Source organism: Otolemur garnettii, unplaced genomic scaffold (assembly GCF_000181295.1).
Source record: "Otolemur garnettii isolate 467f Iridium unplaced genomic scaffold, OtoGar3 scaffold00043, whole genome shotgun sequence".
NCBI classification, from domain to species: domain Eukaryota; kingdom Metazoa; phylum Chordata; class Mammalia; order Primates; family Galagidae; genus Otolemur; species Otolemur garnettii.
Window position 1 is genome coordinate 3,605,849 of NW_003852438.1, and position 27,670 is coordinate 3,633,518.

At 45.7% G+C, this 27,670-nt stretch overlaps 1 protein-coding gene across 1 annotated transcript in view; it reads right to left on the reverse strand.

Annotated features, from left to right (window-relative positions):
• ERICH6B (glutamate rich 6B) overlaps positions 1–27,670 on the reverse strand; it is a 47,263-nt gene that overhangs the window by 2,286 nt on the left and 17,307 nt on the right. The window contains exons 2-6 of the mRNA XM_012805476.1: positions 23,700–23,779; positions 17,035–17,171; positions 15,586–15,685; positions 4,031–4,116; positions 3,708–3,860 (exon numbers count right to left, since the gene is read on the reverse strand). Of these exons, the coding sequence (XP_012660930.1) occupies positions 3,708–3,860; positions 4,031–4,116; positions 15,586–15,685; positions 17,035–17,171; positions 23,700–23,779 (556 nt within the window). The remainder of the gene's footprint in view (positions 1–3,707; positions 3,861–4,030; positions 4,117–15,585; positions 15,686–17,034; positions 17,172–23,699; positions 23,780–27,670) is intronic.

A 27,670-nucleotide genomic window follows, 5' to 3' on the forward strand; every position in this document is an offset into this window, starting at 1 on the left:
GTGCACACTGGGACTCACGTCCAGCCTCTGTGTGTGTGCGTGACTCCATGTGAGATGTGAGGGTGCATACGTGTCTCCTCCAGGACCAGCCAGGTCAGTGTTCTCGGTGACTTTATAGACCATAACTACTACAAATAAGGAGAATCGACTATGATTGTCTATCATCTGTTCTTCCCCACCAAAATATAAAGTCCTGTAGGGCAGGGACACATCTGTTAGTACCTCCCGAATTCCTGTCACCCAGCTTTGTGCTGGGCACCCACATAAACAGGTGCAAGCGAGTGGGGGGGGTGGGTGATTTCTGTCTTGGCCACCCCTACTCTCCAGGGGCTCTCCTGCCCCTTGAGCTGTCCTTTCTTTCCTTTTTTTTTTTTTTTTTTTTTAAGACTAGTCAAGTGCTCTGGTGAGAAGGGGGGACAGTGACTAATCAAGTGAGATAAGAGCTGTCCTTTCCTGACATTTCAAACCCACCCGTTCCTCTAGCCCTGGCTTCTGCTTTTAAAATCCCACTTGGACTGTCCCTAGAATTGGTGCCCTTGGGCAGCAACGTCTATGGGGAGTCAAGGGAAGGAAGCTGAGGCTGGAGTTAGATGAAGGTAGAGCTCGTGCCCAAGCTGGGTTACTCTGACACTGTCACCGCTTGTCTGGGCTGACTGGGGGCCTGCTGCAGACACCCCTGCTCACCTCCAGGAGGGAAGATTCCCAGGCACGCCCAAACCCAGGCCCTCCCGTCTTCCCATTTCAAAGAGCAAATTCCTAAGTCCCTCCACCGTCGGGCCCCAGCGGGGCCAATCTCATTCCTCTTTACCTGAGTGAGAGGCTGTATGTACAGGGATGAATTAAACACCTGGGCTCTGGAGCCAGACCCTCCTGGGTTCAAAGTCTGACTGTGCTGCTTGCATGCTGTGTGACCTTGGGCCAGTTACTTAATCTCTCTAGGCCTCAGTTTACTCAACTGTAAAATGCAGATGATAATAGTACTGCCTATAGGAAGCAATAACTCAGAAAACAATTTCCTTATTATTAGCATTGATGGAAAGGAAGGCAAACAGCAATCCTACTTCACCCCACAGGGACCAGATTCCAGCAAGCTTTTCACCCTTACATGGTTCCCATCAGAGTTCTTGCACTAGGCCAACCCACTCCCCGGGGTGGGGATCTGCCCCTGCCTGGGAGTACCCGGTTCTGGGCTGAGGCTCCCTTTGGGGGATAGGATTGGGAATGCCCAGAAATGGTCAAATTAGGTGGCTTATGCTCAGAGAGCATGAAGACCCTGAACTGCGGAGTGGATAGAACCCACCTGCCCTGGACCTGGTTGAGGCAGGTCTGGAGCCCCGTCCTGAGCCTGGCTCAGACTCCTCAGCTGGCAGTCTCCATGCACCTGTTGGACTGCTAAATCCTGCCTGGCACTCGAGCTACCGTGGAGGAGCTCTCTGTCAGTGCAATAGGGTCAGGGGCCCTGGTCACACAGCTCTGTGTTCCCTAATGATTCCTAGTGACAAAGGGACTGCAGGATGAGGTCCCTCAGAGACCAAGTCCTCCCTCTGTGCACCTTGTTTTTCTCTGGCCAGCTGTCCTTGTGGAAGGAAGCAGCTTGCACGTGGGAAGCCTGTTCAGGAAGCAGATCTGGCTTTGCGGTATGATGTTTGGGGATGTGGACAGTCATCTCTCACCCCGGTGGCTGTGTGCAGGGACTGACAACAGGGAACTTTCTCCCTCTGCTTGGGCAGCTTGGCCATGTGTCCAGCACCAAGAAAGAAGGGCAAGGAAGACATCAGTGATACCACTGGGGTCCCTTCATCCCAGGGGGCAGCCAGGAAGGAAGAGTCAGAGGCCTCCCAGTGGGTCGGATCAAAAAGGCAGGGGGAGTGCTGAGGCCCAATGGGTGGCCTGAGCGCTGGCCTGTGTCCTTGTGGACAGGACACTGCACTGGCCACTTGCTAAGATTTGTGGGGCCCACTCTGAGCCTACCTGATGAGCTCTGAACACAAGAAGGCCTCCCAATCGTGAGCCGCCCCGTTTCCCCCAGCAGAGGAGCTTAGGGTTAGGAGGGAAAGCTGTCAGTGCTTCTCCCGCTCTTGAAAATACATGAGTTTGCTTCCTGAGTTTCTGAAATTCCTCCAGGGGCAGAAAGGCAGCAGCTTCCAAAAGATGAACTGGTAGACAAGGAGTCAGGGACCTCTGGACCATGACTGGCTACAAGGATGGTGCCAGAAGCCCAGAAATGAGGCTGTTCTGGGCAAGGTAGACTTAAACAACTGGCCTGTGCTGTCCCCAGGATAGGACACCTGTCTCATTTCCTCGTGAAGTTGAAGCATTTCCAGGGCCCTAGCAACAGTCTGGGGTGTCAGCACACTGGGGAGGGCCAAGGCATGGCTCTCTGTGGATTTGGGTTCTCTGTCTCTCTCTTGCAGCCCTGAGAGGGCATCATACCCCTGGGAGACAGGGCAGGGTCAGCCTGGTCATCACCCCTTTCCACAGCCTTCAAGGCACAGAGACACAGTACAGGGGACTCTGGCAGGGCCACCCACAACTGGCTGACCCACAGAGGCATCTGGAAAGAATGCAGACCTCCAGGCCCTACCCCAAACCTAGAGAATCAGTCTTAGGGCAGGGGAGAGTCAGCCCTTACCTCAACTCTGAACATCAACCTTCCCCTTGGGTTTTGGTGGGCTGAGATTCAGGGATAAGGAGGAGTGATAGCTCTTGTACATGTCCTTCAATCATTTAAAAAATGCTTTATTTTCAGCTGAGTCAAAAAGTCATAAAATTTGTCTATAATTTCACGCATGACTCAGGGCAAGTGGCTTAGTGTATTCTCTGAACCTAAGTTCCCTCTTCGATAAAATAAAAGTTGTTTCTAGATTTACCCCAGGTCTCTTCTGGTCCCATGGTGGAGTGTGTCATTAAGGAGAGGAGGCCAGACTGTAAGTCCCCAGAGCCTACTAGAGATAATCAGCTGAGTTACTCCCCCGTGCCTGTTCTTAGGACCTCCTGGTGGTCACAACGGGCCCTGCCAGGGGGCAGACACTGCCAGAACAAAGGAGTGAATCGGGAAATGGTGTCTAAAAAAGACTCACAGCAGAGAAAATATTCTTAAAAACCTAGAGAGTGAAAAAATTTTTTTCTGGAATTAAAAGAAAAAAAAAAAGGTTGGCCTTGACTATCAAGGAGAAAGAATAAACTTGGTCCAAGATAATATACATTTCCCATGCCATGAGCATTTTGGACAGAAGGGAAAAGCCTGAAAAGAGAGCCCTTACCTAGAAGAAAGGGAGAAACATTTTGAAGTGGCTGAGTTACCTTACATTGGACGGTTTTCACCATTACCAGAAATGGGGACTGAAGAACTAAGTGCACTTGTCACGAGCTATTTAGAAGCTGCCCTTCTCACCGCAGACTCTGCATAGAAGATAATGCATCTCCCAAGCCCTTACCAACCCGCCTCTCTGGGGCACAAGAGGTGTGCAGAAGACCAAGCTACATAGCGTGGTGACTCTGGATCCTCAACCAACTGTAGCTCCACCTGGAGCGGGGAGGGCAGTGGTGCAGCAAGGACATTGCATCTGCCCTGAGGGTCGGCCCCGTCAGACTGGCCCCTCATGGTACCCATCTCCCATTCCCAACACTGTGAGATGGGGAATTGAACCTTCCCCACGCTGCTGCCCCACCTGCAGGGGCATTCGGGATCCATGACCCAATCTCACCAGATATCTCCATTTTCATCATACAAGGTGGCATGGCCAGAGTTGTTGATAAGGGCCCGGACCCGCGGGTTCTTACTGTCTTCCAGGACGATGTACGTGAACATTTCGCTTTTCGCACAGAAGATGAGCATAGCCAGGTTTCCTGATGGATAACTGGGAGGTGGTTAAGGCATAAGCCGCATAAGCAGTCCCTGAGAACCCCCTGGGGAAGGCAGGGCCCTGCAGAGGATGCAGGCCTCGGCGAGACCCCCACCCCAACCTCGAATCACAGACTTAGGTGCCAGTGTCTGTCGATAGGAGCATCCCTGTTCTCCAGAGGATACTATATCTGGCCTGTCTTATCAGGAAAGAGAACTTGGAAGACATTCTTATTGGGATAGAGAACAAATTCTCCATCACCTTGATGTTCCTGGGAAGAAAAGACAAACCTATGAAAAGTGTGGAAAGTGCACAGTGCCGCCTCAGCTACTCAGAGCGTCGTGGGGTCGCTAGAGCTCTGGGATCACATCTGTTTGCTGCCCGATGCCCATATGCTGGCCCACCCATCATGCCCACCACCTTGCTGGGTGAGCTCTCAGGGCCTCAGTTTACTTGCTTGTACAATAAGGAGGCTGAACTGGATCCGTGTGTGTGTGTGTGTGTGTGTGTGTATGTGAGAGAGAGATTTTAAACAATCATTTCAATCATCCCAATGGTTACTGGTTGTGTTAGTTTCCTAGGGCTGCTGGAACAAAGTCCCACAAACTGGGCAGCTTAAAAATGCAAAAATGTATTTTCTCACTGTTGTGGAGGCTGCCTGAAATCAAGCTGGCGGCAGGCTAGGCTCTCTCTGAGGATGTGATTTTCAACCGGTGTGCCACAAAAATTTTTTTTAAGATCTTAATTAAATTATTTTCAAAATAAGTTCAAAGCACAGTAGGTATATTCTTTTTGTTTTTCTTTTGAGACAGAGTCTCACTATGTTGCCCTTGGTAGAGTGCCGCAGCATCACAGCTCAGAGCAACCTCTAACTCTTGGGTTTAAGCGATTCTCTTGCCTCAGCCTCCCAAGTAGCTGGGACTACAGGTGCCCACCACAACGCCTGGCCATTTTTTTGGTTGCAGTTGTCATTGTTGTTTAGCAGGCCTGGGCCAGGCTTGAACCCGCCAGCTTTGGTGCATGTGGCTGGCACCCTCACTCACTGAACTATGAATGCTGAGCTGGTATATTCTTTAAAAAAATTTTTTTTTGATCAACATAATTTAAGTTGTGCTGGGAAGTAGGTTCAAGGATGCTGTGAGATTAAAGAGGTTGAAAAACACTGCTTTCGAGGCTCTGAGGAAGAATCTCTTCCACACCTCCCTCTTTGCTTCACGGGATGGGTGGAGACCCTTGACTTTTTTCCCTGGAGAGATATCATGCCAATCTCTGCCTCCGTCTTCCATGTAGTGATCTCTGTCTTCACATGGCTATCTTTTTATAAGGGTTATATTTTTAAATATAGTTAAATAAATAACTATATTTATTATAGTTATATTGGGTTAGGGGCACACCCTACTTAGGGATGGCCTCATCTTCACTAATTCCATCGCCAAAAACCCTATTTCCAGGTAAGGTCATATTCTGAGGCCCTGAGGGGTTAGGACTTCAGTGTATCTTTTTGAGGGGACACAATTTAACCCATGACACTGGTATATTTAGGTTTTTTTTTTCTTTTTTTTTTGAGACAGAGCCTCAAGCTGTCACCCTGGGTAGAGTGCCGTGGCATCACAGCTCACAGCAACCTCCAACTCCTGGGCTCAAGCGAGTCTCCTGCCTCTGCTTCCCAAGTAGCTGGGACCACAGGCACCTGCAAATTTTTTGGTTGCAGCCGTCATTGTTGTTTGGCCGGCCCAGGCTGGATTTGAACCCGCCACCTTAGGTGTATGTGGCTGGCGCCTTAGCTACTTGAGCCACAGGCGCCGGAGCCGGTATATTTAGGTTTTTAAAAATTCTTCTTTAATTCGTTTTAGTAAATTACATTTTAAATATAATTGAAAACTTACATTCTATGTAAGTTTTAAAATTTATCAAAGTTATAAATATATTTTAAACTAAAATTTTATTGTCATAAAATTTTTAGGTCAAATAATGCCTTAAAGAAATCTCTTTGCTGTCTCTAGAATTCTTTCCCTGTTTTCATTCTTTATATTATTTATACTTTCTCTTTCTTTGTTTTCTGGATTGACCTTGCCAGAAAGTTTGCCTATTTCACTAGTCTTCTTGAAGAAACAGGTTTTGGGGGCAGCACCTGTGGCGCAAAGGAGTAGGGCACCAGCCCCGTATGCCAGAGGTGGCGGGTTCAAACCCAGCCCTGGCCAAAAACTGTCAAAAAAAAAAAAAAAAGAAAAGAAAAAGAAACAGGTTTTGATTTGTTTATTCTATTATTTTTGCTTTCTTTTAGAAAATTTTTTTATTAAAAAATTACTGATTGATTGATTGGGAGGCAGGGTTTTGCTCTGTTGCCCAGGCTGGAGTGCAGTGGCATCTCATAGCTCAGTGCAGCCTCAAACTCCTGGGCTTAAGTAATCTTCCTGCTTTAACCTCCTGAGTAGCTGGGGCTACAGACGTGTGCCATCACACCAGGCTAAGACTATTTCTGCAAGCTATGTTCTAAACAGATGATCTCTTCTCTCTTTATCTTTCTTGTTGCGAAGTCTTTAACACAGGCCAAAGAGCAGGTTTCTGTTAAGTTTATCTCAGTTTCAAGAAATTCCTTAAATCCTTTTATTTTATCAGATTCTGGTGTTTGTACAAATCAGGCCATATTGTTTTGCCAAGTTTGCTAATCACTTTTCTGATGCATGAGTGTCTTTTCTGTTGTTGTCGAACCTTTGGTTTGAAATTTCCAGTGAGGCCCCATTTCTCAGTCAAGCACAGGCTTTTAATGTCGGACACCAGTACAGGGCTGTGGGCTGTGCTGCCAGCTGAGTCGGGAGGGTGGGGCTGGCGCTGTGGTCACTGGATAGGCTCAAACCCTAATTTTTAACAAAAATTGGAGAATCCTTGTCTAAAGACAGCTTATAGCAGAGTGCAAAACCTAAGCTGACCAGAGAAAGAGGTGCAGCTCTGTTTGATGGGCAGCTGCTGGGGGGTCCCCAGGTCATGACCTTTAATTGCCCAGCAGTCTGAGCAGTGGGGTGGAAACCGCTCCTGGAGGTGATGATGATAGTACAGTTAATACAAAGTCCTTCCACTGCACCTGCTCTGTGCTAACTTTTACTGCCACATCAGAGTGACCATACAAAATACCGTGTTTACCCGAAAGTAAGACCCTACCCAAAAAATAAGCCCTAGCAGGATTTTCTATGCATTTGTTAAATATAAGCCCTACCCTGAGAATAAGACCTAGTGATGGGCATGGCTATGTAGATATATATGCTGCATAGCCACACCCTGCATTTCAGCAGGGAGCGGTAAGGAAGACTGGAATACCTTTTATCTGCCACAGCTCCTTTCTCTGAGCCATTCACACTTGTACGGGTGTGCGTGTGTTAATCGTGGTCACAGGCATCCTATTGGGCATGTGCGAACGGCTAGGGGAAAGGAGTTCACGCATCGCTACTGCTAGCCCCACCAACAAGGTCAGCTCCCCCTGTCAGGTTCTAGAAGAAGATGACTTAACTGTATTTGAATAAATGTAGATTGTTATACTTAATAAAAAGAAGGCATCTCCTGAAAATAAGCCCTAGTGCATCTTCTTGAGAAAAAATAAATATAAGATAGCGTCTTATTTGCGGGGAAACGCAGTAGGCACTATCATTTTCCTTGTTTACGAGAGGCGAAATGACTTACACAAAGTCACCCAGCAGGAAGAGACCCAGGCTCTGGCAATCTGAGCCCCAAGCTGCAGGCTGGTGCCTGCTGTTGCCCTTACCATTAAGCTCCTGATCACCTCGAACATTTAGTCTACAAATCACTGCTCTTTTTTCCTCTTAAAACCCAAAAGAATGCCCTTTAAAGAAAATGTATTTATATTATTTAAAAATGAAAAATTGCATATAATTATGCTACAACGTGGCGTTCGGCTATGTGAAGACATTGTGGGGGAGCTATATCACATTATTTCACATATACTGTACCTCATGGACATTTCTTTGTGGTGTGAAAACACTTAGAATCTATTTTCTTAGCAGCTTACAACATACAATGTATTGTTATTAACTACAGTCATCGTGATGTACACCAGGTCTCTTCGACTTGCCTACCTGAAATTTTATATCCCCTGACCAGTCTCTCCCTCTTTCCTTCCTCCCAGTCCTTGGACACTCCCTGCTTCTATAAATTTGACTTTTTTCTGTACCTGGCTTATTTCGCTTAGCATAATGTCCTTTAGGTTCATCCATGATGTCACAAATAACAGGAAGTCCTTTTTTAAGGCTGAATGGTATTCCATGGTGTACATAGAGCACATGTGCTTTATTCACCCTTCTTTTGATGGACATTTCGGCTACAGAGTAGTAAAGGCACCCACCATTGGTTCATCCTGGAGGTGTGTAGAAAGTGTCCAGTTATTTCTCATGGGAGAGGGTATTTATAGTTCAAGTCTTATTTTCAAAAGCCTCTCAAAAGCCAACATTTCTCAAGATGATTGCTGCTTGTCAAACTCACTCACCACGTAATGACATTATTCTGATGATAAGTACCGCATGGGCAAAACAAAATCTCTGACAAAGAGGTGGAGTTGGTGCATTTTCTCTCACTGGGAAATAAACAGCATGTTCAAAAGGCTGAGATTCCCTGCCATTTGCTTGGAGACAGAGCATGAGGCTGAGAAGTAAAGTTAAGGGAGAAGAGGCTATGTCTCTGGCCCTTCCTTCAGTTCCACTAGAGGAAGAACAATGGCTTCCAGGCAGACCCTGCTCTGTGCTAGAGCCACATCTGTCACTGGGGAGCCACTGGGCCCTGGGCTAAGGGCTGGATTTGGCCCGAATACCAGCACACACTTACAAACAGTGCTAGTGGACTCGCAAACGACTTGGAATTTATTACCTATCATATCTCATGGGCCCTCGGTGCAGCCTGACATGAATGGTGTGTGCTGGGAAGGCACCTTTGCTTGTAGATCTTGGTGAGAAACTTCCTCCTGGCTGCACAGAGTACATTTTAGATTGGGAGGCAGGGTGGGGACAGATGGTGCAGGTGCGAAAGCTCTCAGGTAGGACAGTGAGTGGAAGGGACATGGAGTTAGCCAGAAACCAAGTATAGTTTCTTTAATTTATTGGCGATGAGGCCCAGGAGATAAGAAAGTTTGAAAATTCTATATGAAGGCTTCCAACACCCTTCCCATTGTCTGCTATGACCTTGAGAACTCCCCTATCCATAGGGGTTCTGACTGGTCCCATGGACTTCCTTTCTCCATGCCCATGCAGGAGGTGAAGGAATACAGAACTTGCCATTCCTTGTCCGGAGGCCAGAAGAGTCCACATCTTGGCCAAATGTCAGTTTCCTATTCTCTTCCACTTCTTCAGCAGTGAGGCCGTCCTAATCGCATTTAGATGTTTAATTGCTTTTCCAATTTCTTAGTGAAAACTCTTTCCATTTCCCGCCCGGATACACAGTAGGAGAACATTTCCCAGCTCTCTCACAGCTAGGTGGAATTAGTAACTCGTTCTGGTCAATGGAATTGACGCTCGGACCCTGGCTTCACGTCCTGTCCATGCAACTGGACATCAACAACTTCAAGATAGTGGAAACACATGAAGAAAGGGCCCAGAGGCTCACATTGGAGGTAAGTCACTCAAAAGGCTACAAGACTCAAAATAGATGAGATGAGAACAAGAAACACACATCTGTTTATTGAGCCACTAGCTTAGGGAAGCATTTGTTTCAGCAGCGAATGAGCATTGTCCTGACTGATACAGGCTTTGTGTCCTGGAGGCAGGGGCTCTACCTGGCCTGGGCACCTGAGCTGATTTCCTACCCTTCTCTCTCTTGCTCACAGCTGTCCTTGAGGAAAAGGCCTTTGTACTTGTTAGGTCTGCTTAGAATCCCATTCCCCCAGGAATCTCCATGGCTCCCTCATTTCACACATGCCTAGGCTCAAATGGCTCTTGGTCCAACCAGCTTTCTGTGATTGATCGTCCTATAGGTAAGAGAGCAGCTCCTCTCTCAGCCTGACAACTGGAGCCCCCTCTGCTGGTTTTCCCACATGGCATGTAACAAGAGGACGCAGGCTTGTGTAGTACTTCTGTATATTGGCTATCTCCCCACCTAGACCACACACTGCCCCGGACCAGGGGCTTTATTTTATTTATCTCTGTCTCTCCAGCACCCAGAAGGATGCCTAGAACATGCTATTTTCTCAGTACATATTTACTGAAGGCTTCTTTATAACTCTAATCTTAAGGCTTCTTTTTTGAACTTCAGACCTGATTATTAGCTCACTCTTAATGACTCTAACATTTTGAGACTTGTTTTCACTTATGACTTTGCAGTATCCATCTTCACAAATAGGTTTCATGATTGATTTTACTTATAGGCTTCATTTTTTAAAAGGAGTTCATGGCAAAATCAAGTGGAAAGTACAGAGATTCCCATAAACACAGAACTTAACTTCTGTCAACATCCTGCACCAGACTGGTATATTTGCTATAATCAATGAATTGATAATGGACACACCATGCTCAATAGATTACAGTCCATAGATTACATTAGGGTTCACTCTTGGTGTTGGACAAACATATAAAGTCCTATGTCCAGAATGTCGTCCAGTAGGGATCTGTTATGTAAGTTTTTCAGATTGTTTTCTTTCACTTAGTAATTATGTGTTTAAGATTCTTACATGTCTTTTCATGGTTTGACAGTCCATTTGTTTTTAGTGCTGAATCATATTTCACTGTATCAATGTACTACAGTTTATCCATTCACTATGTGATTGACTTTTGACATGGATTCCAATTTACAAGAAGATGGACCTATAATCTCTATATATTTTTTTGTTTTCTTTTTAGAAGTGGGATCTCACTATGTTGCCCAGGCTGGAGTACAGTTGCTGTTCACAGGCGCCATCATAGCGTACTGTAGCCTCGAACTCCTGAGCTCAAGTGAACCTCCCTTCCAACCTCCCAACACGGGGGCTGGCCACCTGTGCCTAGCTGGGACTTATGTATTATAAGATAGACACACGAATGATATATATGCACATCCTTTATTCCACTTCTCCCCCCAGCCGGTTGCTGAATATAGACCCTGAGGGGGTAAGTAAATCCTAGCAAAAATCCTTGTCAATTAGCCAATAACCCCCTCCAATAGGTGTACCCCTTATGTGTGTACACTGGATACATTTTTCTTGCTTGTGTTCACATTGTAGACTGGTCCTGACCGCTCTCGCTCCCTGATGGGGTAGGGGTGTGTGTGTCTCACCTGAGCCAAAGAAAATCCCTGCACAGTCAAATCACCAGTCACTGCTGTACTCACTTTTGTGTTCATCCTCATCCACGTTGTATCTAGTTTTTTCTTCCTTTGACGAGGACGTTTCTTTCTTACTTTTTTCACAAACTCAAGCTCCTCCGAGGGTGGTGCTTGCATCAAGGAACGATATACAACCATGTTCACGTCGGTCACCTTGGCACCTAGTGCTCATTCAATCCAGTAATCGGATTGAATAAAATTTCAGTGGAAAAGAGAAAAGAAATTTAGATCCATTTCTCTCAAGGTGCCCCACGAAGTTGGAGGGCTCCTGGGAGGCTGCAGGTAGCTGGGAGAGCAAGACTTTCGAAGTGGCTGGAATTCTAGCTTACTCGCTTTTGCCATTCGTTCGCTCAACACACGTTGATCAAGAGCCTCATGTTGCCATCCCAGTGCTAAATGTCTGACGCATTAGTGAAGACCACCTAGTCTTCTAGATGTGGGGGTGTGACAGAGCCGCGCAGCAATGTGCCAACTGCACCATGGTGAGCTGAGCACTCACCCAGCCAACAACAGTGTGGCTGGTAAATGAAAAAGTAGCCTAAAGTGGGGAGTCATTAAAACAAACCCCTACCTTAAACACGTTATTGTAACGTAAAGCACAATTGTATGTGAACGTGCCATCTAAAATACAGGCCAAGATCTTTCCTTGGTGTGCCGGTCAGATGACTGGGGCTTTTATCATTTTTGCTCAAATCACACCCATAATTTATTATTTATCATTTTGACTTTTGGGAGTGTAAAATAGTATAAGTGCAGAATCATAGAATTTTGAAAAAAAGATTTCTATGCATCCCCCATCTTTTGTATATGTTATATGTTTCCACAGCTAATTCAAAGCAGATTCTTTAAAAGCTATTTTCTTATTGAGGTTTTAAAAGAAATTCAACTTCGTGGTTTTTTGGGTTTTGGTTTTTGGTTTTTGAGACAGAGTCTTGTTCTGCTGCCTGGACTAGAGTGCCGTGGCCTCAGCCAGCTCACAGCAACCCTCAAACTTCTAAGCTTAAGCAATCCTCCTTCTCAGTCTTCGAACTAGCTGGGATCACAGGCACCTGTCACAATACCTGGCTAATTTTTCTGTTTTTAGTAGAGACAAGGATCTTGCTTGCTCAGACTGGTCTCAAACTCCTGACCTCAAGGGACCCTCTTGCATCGGCCTCTCTGAGTGCTGGGATTACAGGTGTGAGCCTCCAAGCCTGGCTTCAACTTCGTTTTCATAGCAATGAGTTTCTTTTTACATTCACTTTTGTCCATTTTTATGAAAATTGAGTTTTAGAACTAAACTAGTAAGGACAATTGAAGGACACTCCCTGCTCCCTGTGTCACAACAGTGGGATCTGTAGACACTGAAGCCTGGAGAAGAGCTTCCAACTGTGGCATCCACCAGAATGTTCTTGGTGGGAGTGAGAAGCTTTGCAAGGGACAGGTCAGGTGAGGGAGCTCTGGGTTGCCCAATACTGGGCCACCATGGGCCACCATGAGAGCTCACAGGAGGGAACTTCACCAGGCTTTGAAGCTGAGACTTCCGGTGGAAGGTAGGTCTCTAATAGGCATGGGGGTGGGGTGAGGTGGGCATCCTAACATAAGCTCTGCATAGTTGAAGGCTAGAGTGGGAATGGGGTAGTGGTGACACACGATTCAGGAGAGGCAGAGTAGGTCAGTCATTCATTTGCTCACCCATTGAATATCAATCACATCTCTGTGTGCTAAGAACTGTCCTAACTATCAGGGATGTTGTAATCTCTGCTGTCTCAGAGGAGACACATGTGAAACAAGTGAACAGATAAACATGTGATGAGTGTGGTGATGATGTGCTCTGAAGGGAAATGGAGCAGGGTGGGAAGGATGGAGAGTGATGTGTGTGTTGGGGTGTGTGTGTACTACTCTCAAGTATGAAGAGTAGCCAAGGAAAGAATCTCTGAGTAGTATTTAAGTACAGCCCCGAGGCTGGGTACAGTGGCTTACGTTTGTAATCCTAGCACTCTGGGAGGCTGAGGCGTAGATCGCCTGAGCTCACAGATTCGAGACCAGCCTGAGCCAGTACAAGACCTCATCTCTAAAAATAGCCTGGTGTTGTGGCGGGTGCCTATAGTCACAGCTACTTGGGAGGCTGAGGCAAGAGAATCATTGGAGCCCAAGAGTTTGAGATTTCTGTGAGCTATGATGCCAGGCACTCTAGGCAGGGTGACAAAGTGAGACTCTGTCTCAAAAAAAAAAAAAAAAAGGAATTCCAAAGTAGAGATGATGGTATCTGAGCCTCGGTTGCCTTAAAATGCTGCCTACATACATGTGAAGTCACTATGAAATCATGCATGCATCGTGCCTGCCACCCAATAGAAGGTCAATGTATCTGTGTCCTTCTCAACAAGAAAAGCTTTGCTTTTTTTTTTTTTTTGAGACAGGAGCCTCAAGCTGTCCTCCTGGGTAGAGTGCTGTGGCATCTCAGCTCACAGCAACCTCCCACTCCTGGGCTCAAGCGAGTCTCCTGCCTCAGCCTCCCAAGTAGCTGGGACCACAGGCGTCCGCCACAACGCCTGGCTATTTTTTGGTGGCAGTCGTCATTGTTGTTTGGCGGGCCTGGGCTGGATTCGAACCCGCCACCTTGGGTGTACATGGCTGGCACCTTAGCCACTTGAGCCACAGGCCCTGAGCCAAAGCTTTGCATTTTGATGGTTTATCATACAAGCAACACCATGTTCTCCTCCCTCTAGTCACCAGCCTAAATGGTGGAAAGGCTACATCATATGAGGATCCCAATACAGGGTGAACACGTAGGGATCCTTGTTTTTAAATCATTAAGTATTTCAAAACAGCTGAGCTTTAAACCAAGTGCAGGGCCCTTCTGCATGTGGGGAGCCCTGTGTGACAGCAGAGGTCACAGGACAAGAGGGAACCTGGTCTTGGTTTGGAAATTGAGTGTCCAGAGACATGGGGCTGTGGGTCGGGAATACAGAAAAATGGGCTGAATACTCCAAGTGACTTTGCATCTTAGAGGTGGCTGGGAGATATCTTTGGGACCAGCCATGGCAGGAATGTGAGGAGGTTGCCTCGTGCCAATGAGAAATATTGTGTTTCTAAAAAAGCTCGTGTCTTCTAGGCTTTAGTTGTCCAGAGAAGCAGAGCGTGGCTAGGAATGGGGGATTAGGGGAGTCTGAGGCCATCTGTGTTATATTAATTTCATAAATGCCTGAAAGGCCTTTATTCCCCAAACAGAGCAAAAAACTATGCATACATCCATTCAAGAAACACATACTGAGCACCTACTGTGTGCCTTGTTAAGGTCCCAAGAAAAGAAAGATGCGTAATGGCAAGGGGGAACGGAAACGTAAGTAGTTGACAAGTATGACCCATTAAGTGTAACAGACATTTGTTGTGTTTTCGGCTGCTGAAAATCTGAACTCCTTTCCTTGTTTGGGGGACCCCAATTGTGTGAGTCTTGGTGGGAGGCAGGGTGGTCCCACTTCAGTAGCTGGAGATGGTGATTCCTCTCTCTCCCTGCCCCCTTGCTCTGAAGAGGACGTGGGACCTAGACTTAGATGGCCTGTCACATTTTCTTCTGCAGACATACTGGCATTTGTGGTTTGCTGTGCATGCTAAGGGGATGGGCTCTGGGTTTGACCCGGCGGGTCTTGGGCATGAATGTGCCTTTTCCATTTAATGGCTGGATGGTCTTAGGTAGCCACTTAGCAACTCTGACCTTAGCTTATCCTGCTTCACATGGTCGTAAAGATTCCTCTACATCAGAGAGTGATTGTGAAAGTACCTGGCTCACAGCAGCCACTCCTGAGGAGTTGGATTAGGGGACGAAAAGGCACTGGGAGATGGGAACACTCTGTTGAGAAGGGACCGGACACTGTGAGCTGGCTCAGCGTGGGAAAACCCGATGATTGATTAGGTGTATTCCCTATGGGTATTGCTGTCATTTCTACGTAAGTTGGATCTGGTAACCTGGAAGATATTCTGTATAGTGGTTTTGAGTTTTTGAATTAGGTATCTTAACAGCGTGGGCCGTTGACCCACACTTTTTTTTTTAATTAGATCTAAAAAACTGGCAACCTTTATCACTGGCAAATCTGAACAGCTGGATACCAAACGCTTTTAGTCTCCTGGCGAAGGGGTTATTTCAGTCCCCAGTTTTGCATTACTATTGCCTTCCTGGAGCTCCCTGCCCCAGTCTCCCAAATCTAGGTTAGCTCCTCACCATGTGGCCCACGGCATCACCTTCGTTCCTCAGGGCCTGACCCTCCTGTACGATCATTTCCTACTTTCTTGTCTCTTCTCCCCCCAACCAAGGGATAAGCCACTGAGATCCCAGGCTATGTCTGTCATGTTCGGTATTTCCTCCCCATCAGCTGGGATTGCACCAGCCGGGAGGCACTCAGGTGAGTGAATGAGCTCTTCTACCTCCTCTATAGAACACTCAGAGTGTAAGAGGCAGTGAGATGCGGACAGGACAGTCGGGCTGGAAAACGACAGAGTGGGGCTTACCATCACGTTTCTTCATGAACCATAGTAATGCTTCCTTGTACTTTTCATAATTTTTCTTCAGCCTAAAAGGAACATGAATCATCTTTAAAAGCCAAGACTCATTTCAGACCTACATGTCATGTTACACAGTGCGGACGGTGCCGGAACCTGCTGGGTCTTTGACACAGGTAGAAAGTTGAGTCAATGGCTCTGCCTCTGACCCAGATTTCTTTCCTTCCAGGCAATGCTCAAAAGTAAAAGTTGCCACATGGCATTGACTCCTGCTGTCTAACTGACCTTCAAGCTGGGCACATGGCTGACCCCCAAACCCTTCCAGATGAATTCAACAATGGTCACCTTGAGGGCTTCAGAACGTCCAAATGCAAAGGTGGCTCTGGGAGTCAGCCTAAGAAACTAGGTTTCCTGTGTGTTGTCCATGTCCAGGGAGGGTTACATCTGGAAATAGCTTGGAAAAATAGCACTGTTTTTGAACTGGACAGAGCCACTTGAAACCCCTCATATAGTAGAAGATATTCAAATAGCCTCTCTCAAAATGACTTATGAAAGTTGCCCAAGGCCTAGCCTTTCAAAATGATCAAGCCCTTTCTTCCCTCTCATGTCAGTATTCAAAGTGAGTTATCCTGACATATCAATGGCATGGACTATTTTACTTCCAAATAAAGGTATAACACAGGGCAGCTGTGTTTTCTGGTTTTCAGACCCGATCCTTTTTGAAAGAGAAAATGCCAAAAAGAGTGAGCTTCCCAGGCTTAATTGGATCAGAGAAGGAGGCCTTTGACATGACAGAATTTAAGTTCTTAGATTAGATTCCATGGAGCGAACATAATAATTTAACCTCTTGTAAACCAGGAAATGGACATCCTTTGCTGGAAAGGGCTGCACTATTTCAGCTAGCAGAGAGCAATGGCCCTGTCCAGCAAAGGATACCTACTTCCTGGGGCCATGACCCCCAGGGCAGTGAGGCTCCAGGCTCTTCCTCCCTCAGAGAGCATGGAAGAGCAAGAGCCAGCCTCACTCGAAGTTGGGAATTTACTGGGCAAAGATTCAGAATCTTGACATCCATTGATCCCCTCAAAGGCCCGGGGTCTGAGACTTGCTCCTTACACTCTGTACATGTTCATGGGCCCTCCAACCCTTTTTTTGCCTAGATCTCCAAGTTCTGCTGCTGCCTGCCTTGACCCTATCCTGTGCTTCCCAGATTTGCTATTTCCTTGCTCTTGAGTTTTGATCTTGGTCTGGCAGCTGGATTACTCTGCTCACCTGGATCTTGTGCTCACCCTGTGCCTGGCCTGTGCCTGTTCCTTGATTTGGGGGAAATGCCTAGGCCTGCCTTTGCTCTTTCCTGGGTGGCCCAATTCACACTTTCCTGCTGCCACCACTGATCAGCGGCTTGATCTCTCCAGTTACTTACAGCGTTGCCAGTTTCCTTCTGTTTCCACTTTCCATTAGGTTACTCAGGGGAATGTCAACGTCCCCATCCACTTCGTTGAGAGCAGTCATTTCTTTGACTATTGTCTTAAAAATTGACTGATAGGAGGTGTTGAGAAACTGCAAAAGGACCAAAGGAAAAAAGGAAATATATATATATATATATATAGGAGTTAATGATTCATTAATTAATCATTTTTCTGATTACCAAAGTTACCAGGTGACATTTCAACGTGTTATTCAAAAACTGCAGTGTTGGGGAACAGTAGAGTGGTTAGCAAGCATTTCTGTTATTATCATATCCTATTCTGGCTGCTTAGTTCCTTCAAGCATTTTTTTTTTTTAAACATCAGTATGCCAAGAAATCTTTGGAAAAAATAAATTATCTTCTTTTTCCAAATGGCTATGGGACATAGAGACTCTTCCATGCTTTGAGAGCGTATGAGGTCTTCTGCATTCCGCGAATGGCTGAGCTCCCAGGGGCGGTCTGTGTACTCAACGTGAAGGTTGAGTTCAGGAAAGCAGTGTGGCTCCTAGCATGGATTGCACAGTTCCACGTTTAAAGATGCTTCTAAAGCCATGACGTTACAAGTTGCCTTTTTGTTTGGTAAATTTGGTCATTCTTTCCTGATACTGTGCTGCTTACCAAGAGAGACCCATAGGTGGGGCCTCACAGAAGTTTCCAAATTCCTTTGGATCCTTTTTGGTAGAAGGTAAAGACTGGTTTTCTACAGAGGAAAGCCAGGGATCTGTCATGTGGCCTATTTCCTGCTCACCTACAAAGGTTAGGTTTTTAATATTGTTGTTCAATGTGTGACAATGGCCAGAATCCTATGAACTACTTAGCCTCTCATAGTACAAGATCAGCACATCCAGAGTGGCATGAAACCTGGGACAGGCGCATGAATATGGCCTGTGGCTGGCTGGTGTTTCTAGGCTGGGGTAAAGCTGGAGTGCTTTATGCCTGGCTTGCATAATTTCCAGGCTTTACACCCCTTTGCTCCCCATTACTCAAATTGTTGTTTCAGGGCAGGACGTTGAGCAGGTTGAGGGCCTGGCTGCTCATATTCCTGCCTCTAAATCCCTCATGGTTGACAAGCCCTCTTTTGGGGTAGAGTCACTTTCTGTTAAATATTTGGCTAGGCCAGTGCTCTGTCACCATCCCATTTGCATTTCAAGTTCTGTTCACCAAAGTAAAAACAAACAAACAAACAAAAACAACAGAGTCTATTGCAGTCTTTTGGAGAGTGGCCCCAACTGGCTGGTTCTAGTTGAGGTTTTAATCCCATGTAAACTCTGTTATCCCTCTCTAGTAAGCAGCACATGCGACGTCCTAGAGGATCGTCCCATCCGCTTGCCCAGCCTTAGGGTAGAACTATCCTCATCAGGTGAGGTGAATCACACACCTCTGTACTGAGGCCTCCCATGTCCAGGAACCTCTCTTGGTAAATCTCTAGTTCTTGCAACCAAAAGAATCTGCATAGCAAGGTTTGTGATGCATCAGTGTGTCGCAGAAATGAAAATGAGCATGTGATAGTGAACTAAAAATAGCAAAAAGGAGTCAAGTTGGCAGAATAACCACAGTATAGGCTGATAACCCCCATCCAAATCAGAGCTCCCCTCCCTATTTATACCCCAGTGGTTTCTTTTTGTTCTTTCTTTTTTTTAAAATTGAGACAGAGTCTCACTTTGTCATCCTCGGTAGAGTGGTGTGGCATCATAGCTCACAGCAACCTCAAATTCTTGGGCTCAAGTGATCCTCTTGTCTCAGCCTCCTGAGTAGCTAGGACTATAGGCACCTGCCACAAAGCCCCACTATTTTTAAAGACAGGTTCTTGCTCTGGCTCAGGCTGACCCTGAATTCCTGAGCTAAGCAATCTATCTGCCTCAGGTGCCCAGAGTGCTAAGATTACAGGCGTGAGCCACTGTGCCCAGCACCCCAGTGGTTTCTTTTCTTTCCTTTTTTTTTTTTTTTAATTGTTGGAGAATAATGAGGGTACAGAGAACCAGGTTACACTGCTTGCATTTGTTAGGTAAAGTTCCTCTTATAATTGTGTCCCGCCCCCAAGAGGTGTGTCATACACCATGACTTCCCATGCTCCTCCCTCCTTCCCTTTCTCCGCCTCCCCATTACCCCACCCCACACCATGTATTAGCATCAATTGTCCTCATATCAGAATTGACTACACTGGATTCTTGTGATGCTTACTAGGAAGAATGTGTTTCAACTCCATCCAGGTTAATACAAAAGATGTACAGTCTCCATCTTTTTTAGTGGCTGAATAGTACTCCATGGTTTACATAGACCATAGCTTGTTAATCCATTCCTGGATTGGTGGGTATTTAGGTTGTTTCCACAATTTGGCAATTGTAAATTGAGCTGCAATAAACAGTCTAGTGCACATGTCCTTATGATAAAATGATTTTTTTTCCTTCTGGGTAGATGCCCAGTAATGGGATTGCAGGACCAAATGGGAGATCTAGTTTGAGTTCTTTGAGGATTCTCCATACTTCCTTCCAAAAAGGTTATATTAGTTTGCAGTCCCACCAGTAGTGTAAAAGTGTTCCCTCCTTTCCACATCCACACCAGCATCTGCAGCTTTTAGACTTTGTGATGTGGGCCATTCTCACTAAATCCACATTTTTCTCCACTCACTAAAATTGATTCTAGATGGATAAAAGATCTAAATCTAAGGCATAAAACAATAACAATCCTTGAAGAAAGTGAGGGAAAAACACTTGAAGGTATCAGCCTGGAGAAAAACTTTGTGAAGACTCCAGTGGCAATTGCAACAACAACAAAAAACCCCAAATGGGACTTAATTAAACTGAATAGCCTCTGAACAGCTAACGAGACAACAACCAAAGTAAAGAGACAACCATCAGAATGGGAAGAGATATTTGCATATTACCAATTGGACAAAAGCTTGATAACTTGGATCTACAGAGAACTCAAATTAAGCAACATAAAAAGAGCCAACAATCCCTTATATCAATGGGCAAGTGAGATGAATAGAACCTTCTCTAAAGAAGACAGATGAATGGCTAACAAATGAGAAAAAATGATCATCGTCACTAATTATCAGAGAAATGCAAATCAAAACCACCCTAAGATATCACCTACCCCACAGTGTTTTCTGATATTCCCTCGGAAGGGGCCTCAGAAGTTCACATAAGCAAGTCTTACAGCTGAGGTTTCCTTGTGGCATTCACACCACCCTCCTGCTGCGGTGCTGGCCTGCTCCTCTACCTCTGCCACCAACCATGCTCCCTGGAGAAGGTCAGCTTCCCTGGCCGTGTCACTGCCAATCATGACAGTGCAGCATCTGTGCTGCAGGTGGTGCCTCACTGTCCTGAATGCCTACCCCCTTGGGGGACAGAGGGGTACAGACAATGGGACAGAACCCCCAACACTGTGTGGTACCCTGGGCCCTGGAGCAGCATGCCTTGTGTCCAGAGTCTCCAGTGTTCACTGTGACTAGTTCTCCCAGCTGCTGGTCCTCACACCCTAACTGCAGGGGGTTCTAGGCCCATCTATGGCATTTAGATAAGAAACAGGACACAATTTCATCCCCTCCCACCGTTTTTTCCTGGATTTCCCTTCCAAACCCTTTCTTCACTAAGTGTAAACCAAAACCTCTGGGCTCATATGTAAAACCAGCTAACGCTGGCATGATTTACGTTGGTTGGGGAAAAGGGGTATTGCTTACATGCAGTAGTCAGACAGAAATGCCCTAGGAACCCCTCCTGTCCCAAGGATTTGACTACATGCTAAGAATTTATGGTTACATGCCCATTATGGTTTGAATCATGTCCCCTCCCAATTATTCATATGTTTTTGTTTTGTTTTGTTTTTTAGAGACAGACTCTTGCTTTATCGCCCTTGGTAGAGTGCCGTGATGTCACAGCTCACAGCAACCTCAGCACATGAGCTTAAGTGATTCTCTTGCCTCAGCCTCCCAAGTAGCTGGGACTACAGGTGCCCGCCACAACACCTGGGTGGTTTTTTTGTTGCAGTTGTCATTGTTGTTTAGCTGGCCTGGGCTGGGTTTGAACCCCCCAGCCTGGGTGTATGTGGCTGGCGCCGTACCCAATGTGCTATGGGTGCTGAGCCCCATCATTCAAAGTTCTAATTCCTAGTACCTTAGACTGTGACTGTGTTTGCAGATAATCCAGTTAAAATAAGGCCATCAGGGTGGGCACCAATCTAATAAGACTGGAGTTCTTATGAAAAGGGGACAGTTGGACAGAGAGACAGGTGCGGAGGGAAGACGATGACAATGAGGTCTTGTTATTTTCACCTTCTCAGGTGGGCCAGAATTATGATCCCTGGTGGGTAAGGATGTGATGAGCAGACATTCTCAGGCTGTCTCGGTGGGAATGGGAAAATGGCACACACTACTTGGGGAGAAATTTATCTATGCCTTTTGAATTAAAGATGCAGATACCATCGAACCCAGCATTCAACTGCTAGGAATTTATTTTTTATATACTCTAGCATTTGTATGTGACAATATATGCACAATTAATTGCTATACAGGGTGGACATAAAGTTTGTGTGCAATTTAAAATAAACAACTATATACATATATATACACATACATACAAACACATACACATATATACACACACACATCAAAATACAAAAACAAAACTGGGATCAACGTAAACATCCCCAGATAAGATGCTAGTTAAATTATGGTACAGGATATAATGAAATACCAAAGATTTTCAAAATATCTTATTAAGGGAAAAGCCAGCTATAGAACAGAATGTATGTTATGATTCCATTTGTGGATATGCATGTGTTTTTAAGGATGGGTATGCTCATATATGCATTAAAATGTCCAGAAAGAGACATAAAAAGCAGTATGCAGTAGTTCTTTCTGGGAAGTAAGGCGGTAGAGACTTGAAACATTGATTTTATAGACTTCACTACTATTTCAGTATTTAAAGCTCAGGTACATACGGAAGCTTCACAATTCAAAATCTAGTTAGAATCAAAATACCTAAAAAAACAGTTTTAAAAATCTGATTGTGTCATACCCCTGATTAAAATCCTTTAGTGGCAAAGCCCTGGAACAGAGCTGGTGAAGAGAGTGCCCCTGACCCACCCGCCTGTCCCAAGGAATGCCCTCAGAGGTGCCAGGCCCTTTCTGGGCCTCTCATAGCTACTCAGAGGGTGTGTCACCTGTGAACGCAGTGCCACCAAAACCTCCATGGACAGAAGCCTCAAAGCTTTCTGAATAATTTGTATCTAATGCAAACAGTTTCTTTAGGTTTCAACTCTAGTTGAAAATCTTTTGAAAACGGCTGGGTTTGCTATCTTTATTCTCTCTTCAATGTCGTATTTCAGTATTCTAAACGTAAATCTTCTTATACCGTGGTGTGTAGAAGCAAGCGTTAGAAAAGTAAGGAATTTAGGGTTAAATATGAATAGAGACCAGAAAATTTCTCAATGAAAAACATTGAAAAACGAAATATCTACTTTTTTTCTTTTTCTTTCATAAGCTTACCAAACCATAATATGCTTAATTTGAAGTTCCAAGGACACAAGACTTTTCTGATCGTAGTTAGTACCTGTAATTCTGAGAGCGTATCTTAGTAGTAGAGGATAAATAGTAATGCTTCCACTTAAGTCAACATGAATTGTAAGCCTTAGAGATAAGCTGACACGAGAAATTAGAGCCCTAAGCCTGCCTCAGTAGGTGAAGCATTCATCTGGCCTATTCATAAAATCATAACAAAAATTTTGTTTTAAAGACAATACAACATCCGGTGGACATAAGGCTTACTAAACTATTACGACTTCCTGTTGCATCTCTGGTTACTGGGTACAGCTGAAGAGAGGGGGCCCGTCCAATTGACAGGGCTGGTTCTGTGACCCTCTGAAAGGTGGTTTGAGTCAGAACCGCAAAGTTAGGGGAGATGCCCCGCCATTATCTGTTGTGGAGTCTGCGTGGCGCACAGAAGTTATAGTTCAAAGTCTTCTGTTTTGCCAGGTTGCCCCACACGTAGAGAGAGCAGGCTTTCCTGGAACTTCTTTTTGTCTGTGCTTCTTGGGGTCTCTGGGTTGCTGTATTCTCTACCACCCAGTCTGAAATAGATGAGGCAAAAAGAGAACCCAGGGAACGTACTGCCGTGTTGGTCCTGGAGTCTCAGGGCCCTGACTGGCCTGCATTCCTCTCTCTAGATTTCACAGCCTTCTCATGTTCATTTTATATATGATGTCTAGGATTTTAAGCTGTATTTAGTGGGAAGGATCAGAAAAATTACATCGACTCCATCTTTCCTGAAGTTTATTTTTACACAGGATTTCTGCAAAGAAAGATTTGCCTTGATACTTGGATAGTATTATGTGTTTTATTTTTCACTTTGCTGCCTTCAAAAGCAATCTGGGGGGTATTTGTTCACATTACAAGCAGGAAACTCCAAGAGTAGGGGCTTGGAATACCACACGTGCTTTTCTTCTACTCCTTTTTGATTTAATGTGTCCCACTCACAATTATATCTGTTTCTGTGAGGACTTTACTCAGGTTGTGCAACCCCCAGATTGAAGCTATGAATCCCAGAGATCAGGGGGCAGTTCCTGGCCAGTCTCAGAACAGCTTTCTCTGCTATCTAGAGAAATGTCTTTCTTCAACTTACACTTTGCTCAAAGTCTTCAGCCTGCATGTGGTCCTCGGATACAGTCTCCCAGAAGTTCTCATTTGAAACAAACTCTATGGCTTTCAATTTTGGAAGGCACATCAAAAGGAAGGCATTTGGAAAGGAAAACAAAAGGAAAATATTTTAATAATAAAATAAAATTCAGTTAATGAATTATGATATAATTTGGGAGGATTAGACAATACACACAATTATGTACATGCCTAAAAATAGGTATATGTACTTGTCAGCTTTTCCCTTACACACTCATTTATCTCAAGCATTTTGAATATGTGCAGTGTATCGTATCTTCTCTTAGGTACAGGGGTATAGGGATGAATGTAATATTCTGTAGTCTTAAGGATTTTGTGGGCTTGCGGAGAAAAAAGACAGGAAAAAACAGCATGACATGCTATCAGGAACATATAATGTGATATAATGTAAAAATCTAATAAAAAAAGGTACAGACAAAATGTGGTGAGCAATGGGGGGGGGGGTTATTAGTAACCCTGAAGAGGAGGGACACAGTTACAGAAGAGAGAGCTAGGTCTTAAAGGAGATAGAAATTCACTTTGAAAAGAAGGTAGGGGAGGTATTCCAGGCACATCCTGACGACAGCAGATGGTCAGCTTACTACCTAACTTGGATATCCATGGTTAGAGGATTGTATTTATGTCTAAGATTGTGTTTCTAAGAATAAAATAATCTCTAGCTGGTTTACACAGGAAAGAACTTATTACCGGGTGTTAAATGGCTTATAGAATCATTAGAAGTGCTGAAGACACAGACCCCATTGAGTTTTCAGAAATGTGTTCGAAGGCACATTGCAGAACTGGGCCACCAAGGGAGCTCCTGACTCTTCAATGGCTGGGAGCCCGCTGGCTCCAGAGCCACACCCTGAAGAAATGCACAGCCATAGTGATAATAATCTGATGTGTCTACTGGCTCCCAGAACTTGCTATGATCTCCACTAGGAAAAAGTGTGCTCTATTCCTGGTCAATTGATGCCCAAGAGAAATTACTAAGCCCTGAAATTTCTACTAATACTGATGTAAAACAAACAAATAAAAACCCCCAAAGTACATCTTCAACTATACTTACCAGCAATGTGCATCGGGTTTTTCTAATCCTAGGCCACACGGGGGACCCTACACACAAGAGAGTCTGAGAAATGTGAATTGCAGTTCTCCGGACTCTGGAGCACTGGAAATACCATTTATGGCATTTACCCTTGCCCTTCAAAAGATGCATACATCATCAATAAGACTTCAAATAAAGTTCACCAAATTAGCTAAAATTCAGGCTGGGGGTACCAATACGATTAGGAATACAAGGGTCTGTTTTGATGGCTGGCTTAAGAAAGAGTGTTCCTGCTTGCTGGTGAGGGTCAGTCTGACACAGCAGTATTTGACTGGGTCTTGCATGAAGCCAGGGGAGGAGCAAGCAGAGAGGTGGGGAAGAGCACTCCTGGCAGGAGGTGCAAAGGCCCTGGGGTGAGTGTGGGAGGGCTGCATTTGGCATATTTGACAAACCATAAGGGGATCAGGCCTAGAGGGCAGGAGTATGAAGAACACAGCTGTAGAACAGATGAGAGGGGAGCCACCTCTTGAGGGAAGGACCTTGCAGGCTGTGGAAAGGATTTTAGATTTTATTCTGACGGATAATTATTCGGAGCATTACTTTCTCTTGGAAATTTTAAGAAATACATCTGCCTTCTACCAGGCTTGTCAAAAATTGCCAATTTCTAGAATTGCATATGGTTAACAATTGGTAGTCAGAGCATAGGAGGTGAAGCACCCTGCCAGTGAGCTAGAGAACGTCCCCGAGACACTGACAGTCTTTGTTTCTAAAGGCCAGCCATAGCCTCGTGGCTTTCGGGCCAGGAGAGAGCTTCCTGCTTCCAGTGAGAAGGGGTGCAAATTAAATTGTGGAACTGATAATTATAACTTGGGCCTGTCCTCACTATTCCTGGGAAGGTACGGCTTCAGGGGGAAGAGCTGGGAGGAAGCGGCTTTCCACAATAATTGGGCCCCCAGGGAAATTACAGTGGTCTGTTGTCTCAGCTTCAGGTGACACCAGCATTTTCAAGCTGGCCCCTCCGAGAGCCCTGAAAACACACCAGGTTGGCCCTGGGCTGGTCTAACTTGCCTGATTTTGTGTTTCTATTGGAGGTGGAGAGGGGGCATTCTGGTGATCTCCACACCTTACTTTGGTACTCCTTCCCAAGTCTGGCTCTGTAACAGAAGCCCTGACTCCTGTGAGCTCCTGGTGGGATGGCGAAATCCGCAAAGCTGGGGCTGCCTTTCCCACATAGGCCCAGGCTGCTTTCCCCCTGCACGCCTCTCACTGCAGCCTCATTTGGTGCCAGAGACCCAAGGTGCCTAAGGCTGACCTCATGCTCCCGCGGATTCCTGGCTAGTCTTTCTGCCACTGCCCCCCAGGGGCACACACTCAGACCACCTCCACTGGGGTTCTGCAGCAGGGCAAAGCCAGGAGGAACAGGTGGCTTAATTCTAAAAACAATGTGTTCCTGAACTATCTGCCACGGAAACAACCAAGGGACATTTTGAAAATCCAGTTAGGGAAACTCAACAAGAATCCTTAGGAATTCAAGCTAGGACTCAGGAAGCTCCTTACGTGTGGCCCCGGAGAGGAGACATGACCTACGGGGAGACCCAGCAGCAGGCCGCAGGGTCTCTGAGCGAGGGGCAGGCTACCTTCCCTGCGCTGCTCGCCCTGAGTGGAGAATGAGTCCGCTCAGCCAGCCCCAGCATTTGTATTTTCTGTGCTTTACCAGACTTTCTTGAATAATACATGTTAATTTGAGGGGAGAAAAAGTAGGTGTTATCATGGGGAGAAGAGGAACTTGGCAGCTCTGAATACTGAATAGCTGTGCTCAGGGATGTTGAAGTCAACGTAGTAATTAGGCTTATTAACATCAGTGGGCACTGTCAACATGTCATCAAGCACAGTAAGTAAACAGCAACACAGCTCTAACTGGGGCTGCACAAGAAGGAGAAGGTTTATTTCTAATTACCTTTCTCTTTTGGGACCTCTGTCAACCTCTACCTCTGTTCTGGTGAGATCTTTATCTCCTCCTAACAGTTGCTCCCTGGGAGGATGGGGGAGGGCCGGGGGAAGCATCAGGCCAGGTTCCAGTGGCGGCCCTGTGATACGGGACCTGGGCCACCTCCACCTCCTCAGCCAGTCCCTTTGCACCCCAACGCTTCATTGGGGCTGGGGTGCAATGGGGACGACAAGACTGATCTTAGGGTGGCTTAGGGTCAGGGCCAGCATACGCCGTTCCCTATGTGGAGTGTCTTTCCCCAGGCTGATTAAGAACAACTAATTCTGCTTCATCCGAGTGTGTCTCCTCTAACATTTTCTTGATGGAACTATAATTCCCAAGTTGGGGACAAATGTTTGAGCAGTGTGTATTTGCCCCACACATTATATACAATAATTTCCATGTTGTAATGACAAAGATTCTTTGTTTGACCAAACTTTAGACAGGTTCCCGAACCTTCTCCCAGGCCCATCTGTGCATTTCCTTGAAAAGTCCATTTTTAGCAAGAACCCTGCTGAGTTAGTTGAGCAAGAACCCTCCGCTCTTGATATTTGACCACCGGCTATTGTCTAATTGGGTTCTTCCTCCTTCACCACCACTCTGGGTGCTGTCCGGTCGCCCTGGCTTGCCTTTAGCAAGAATCTTGTTGGGTTGGTTCAGCCAGACTTTCCCCTGACGTTTCCTCTGAGTAACTTTCCATCCGCTGACCTCCCACCCCGCTCTTTGGCTGTAAGTTCCCATTTGCCCATGCTTCATTTGTTTGTATTTATTTATTTATTCTTCCAGAATGTTATGAGGGCACAAATGTTTTGGTTACATGCATTACTTCTGTAGGTTTGAGTCAATCTTACCATTGTAACCATCCCCCAGATAGAGCGCATTGTATCTGTTAAGAGTGAGTTTA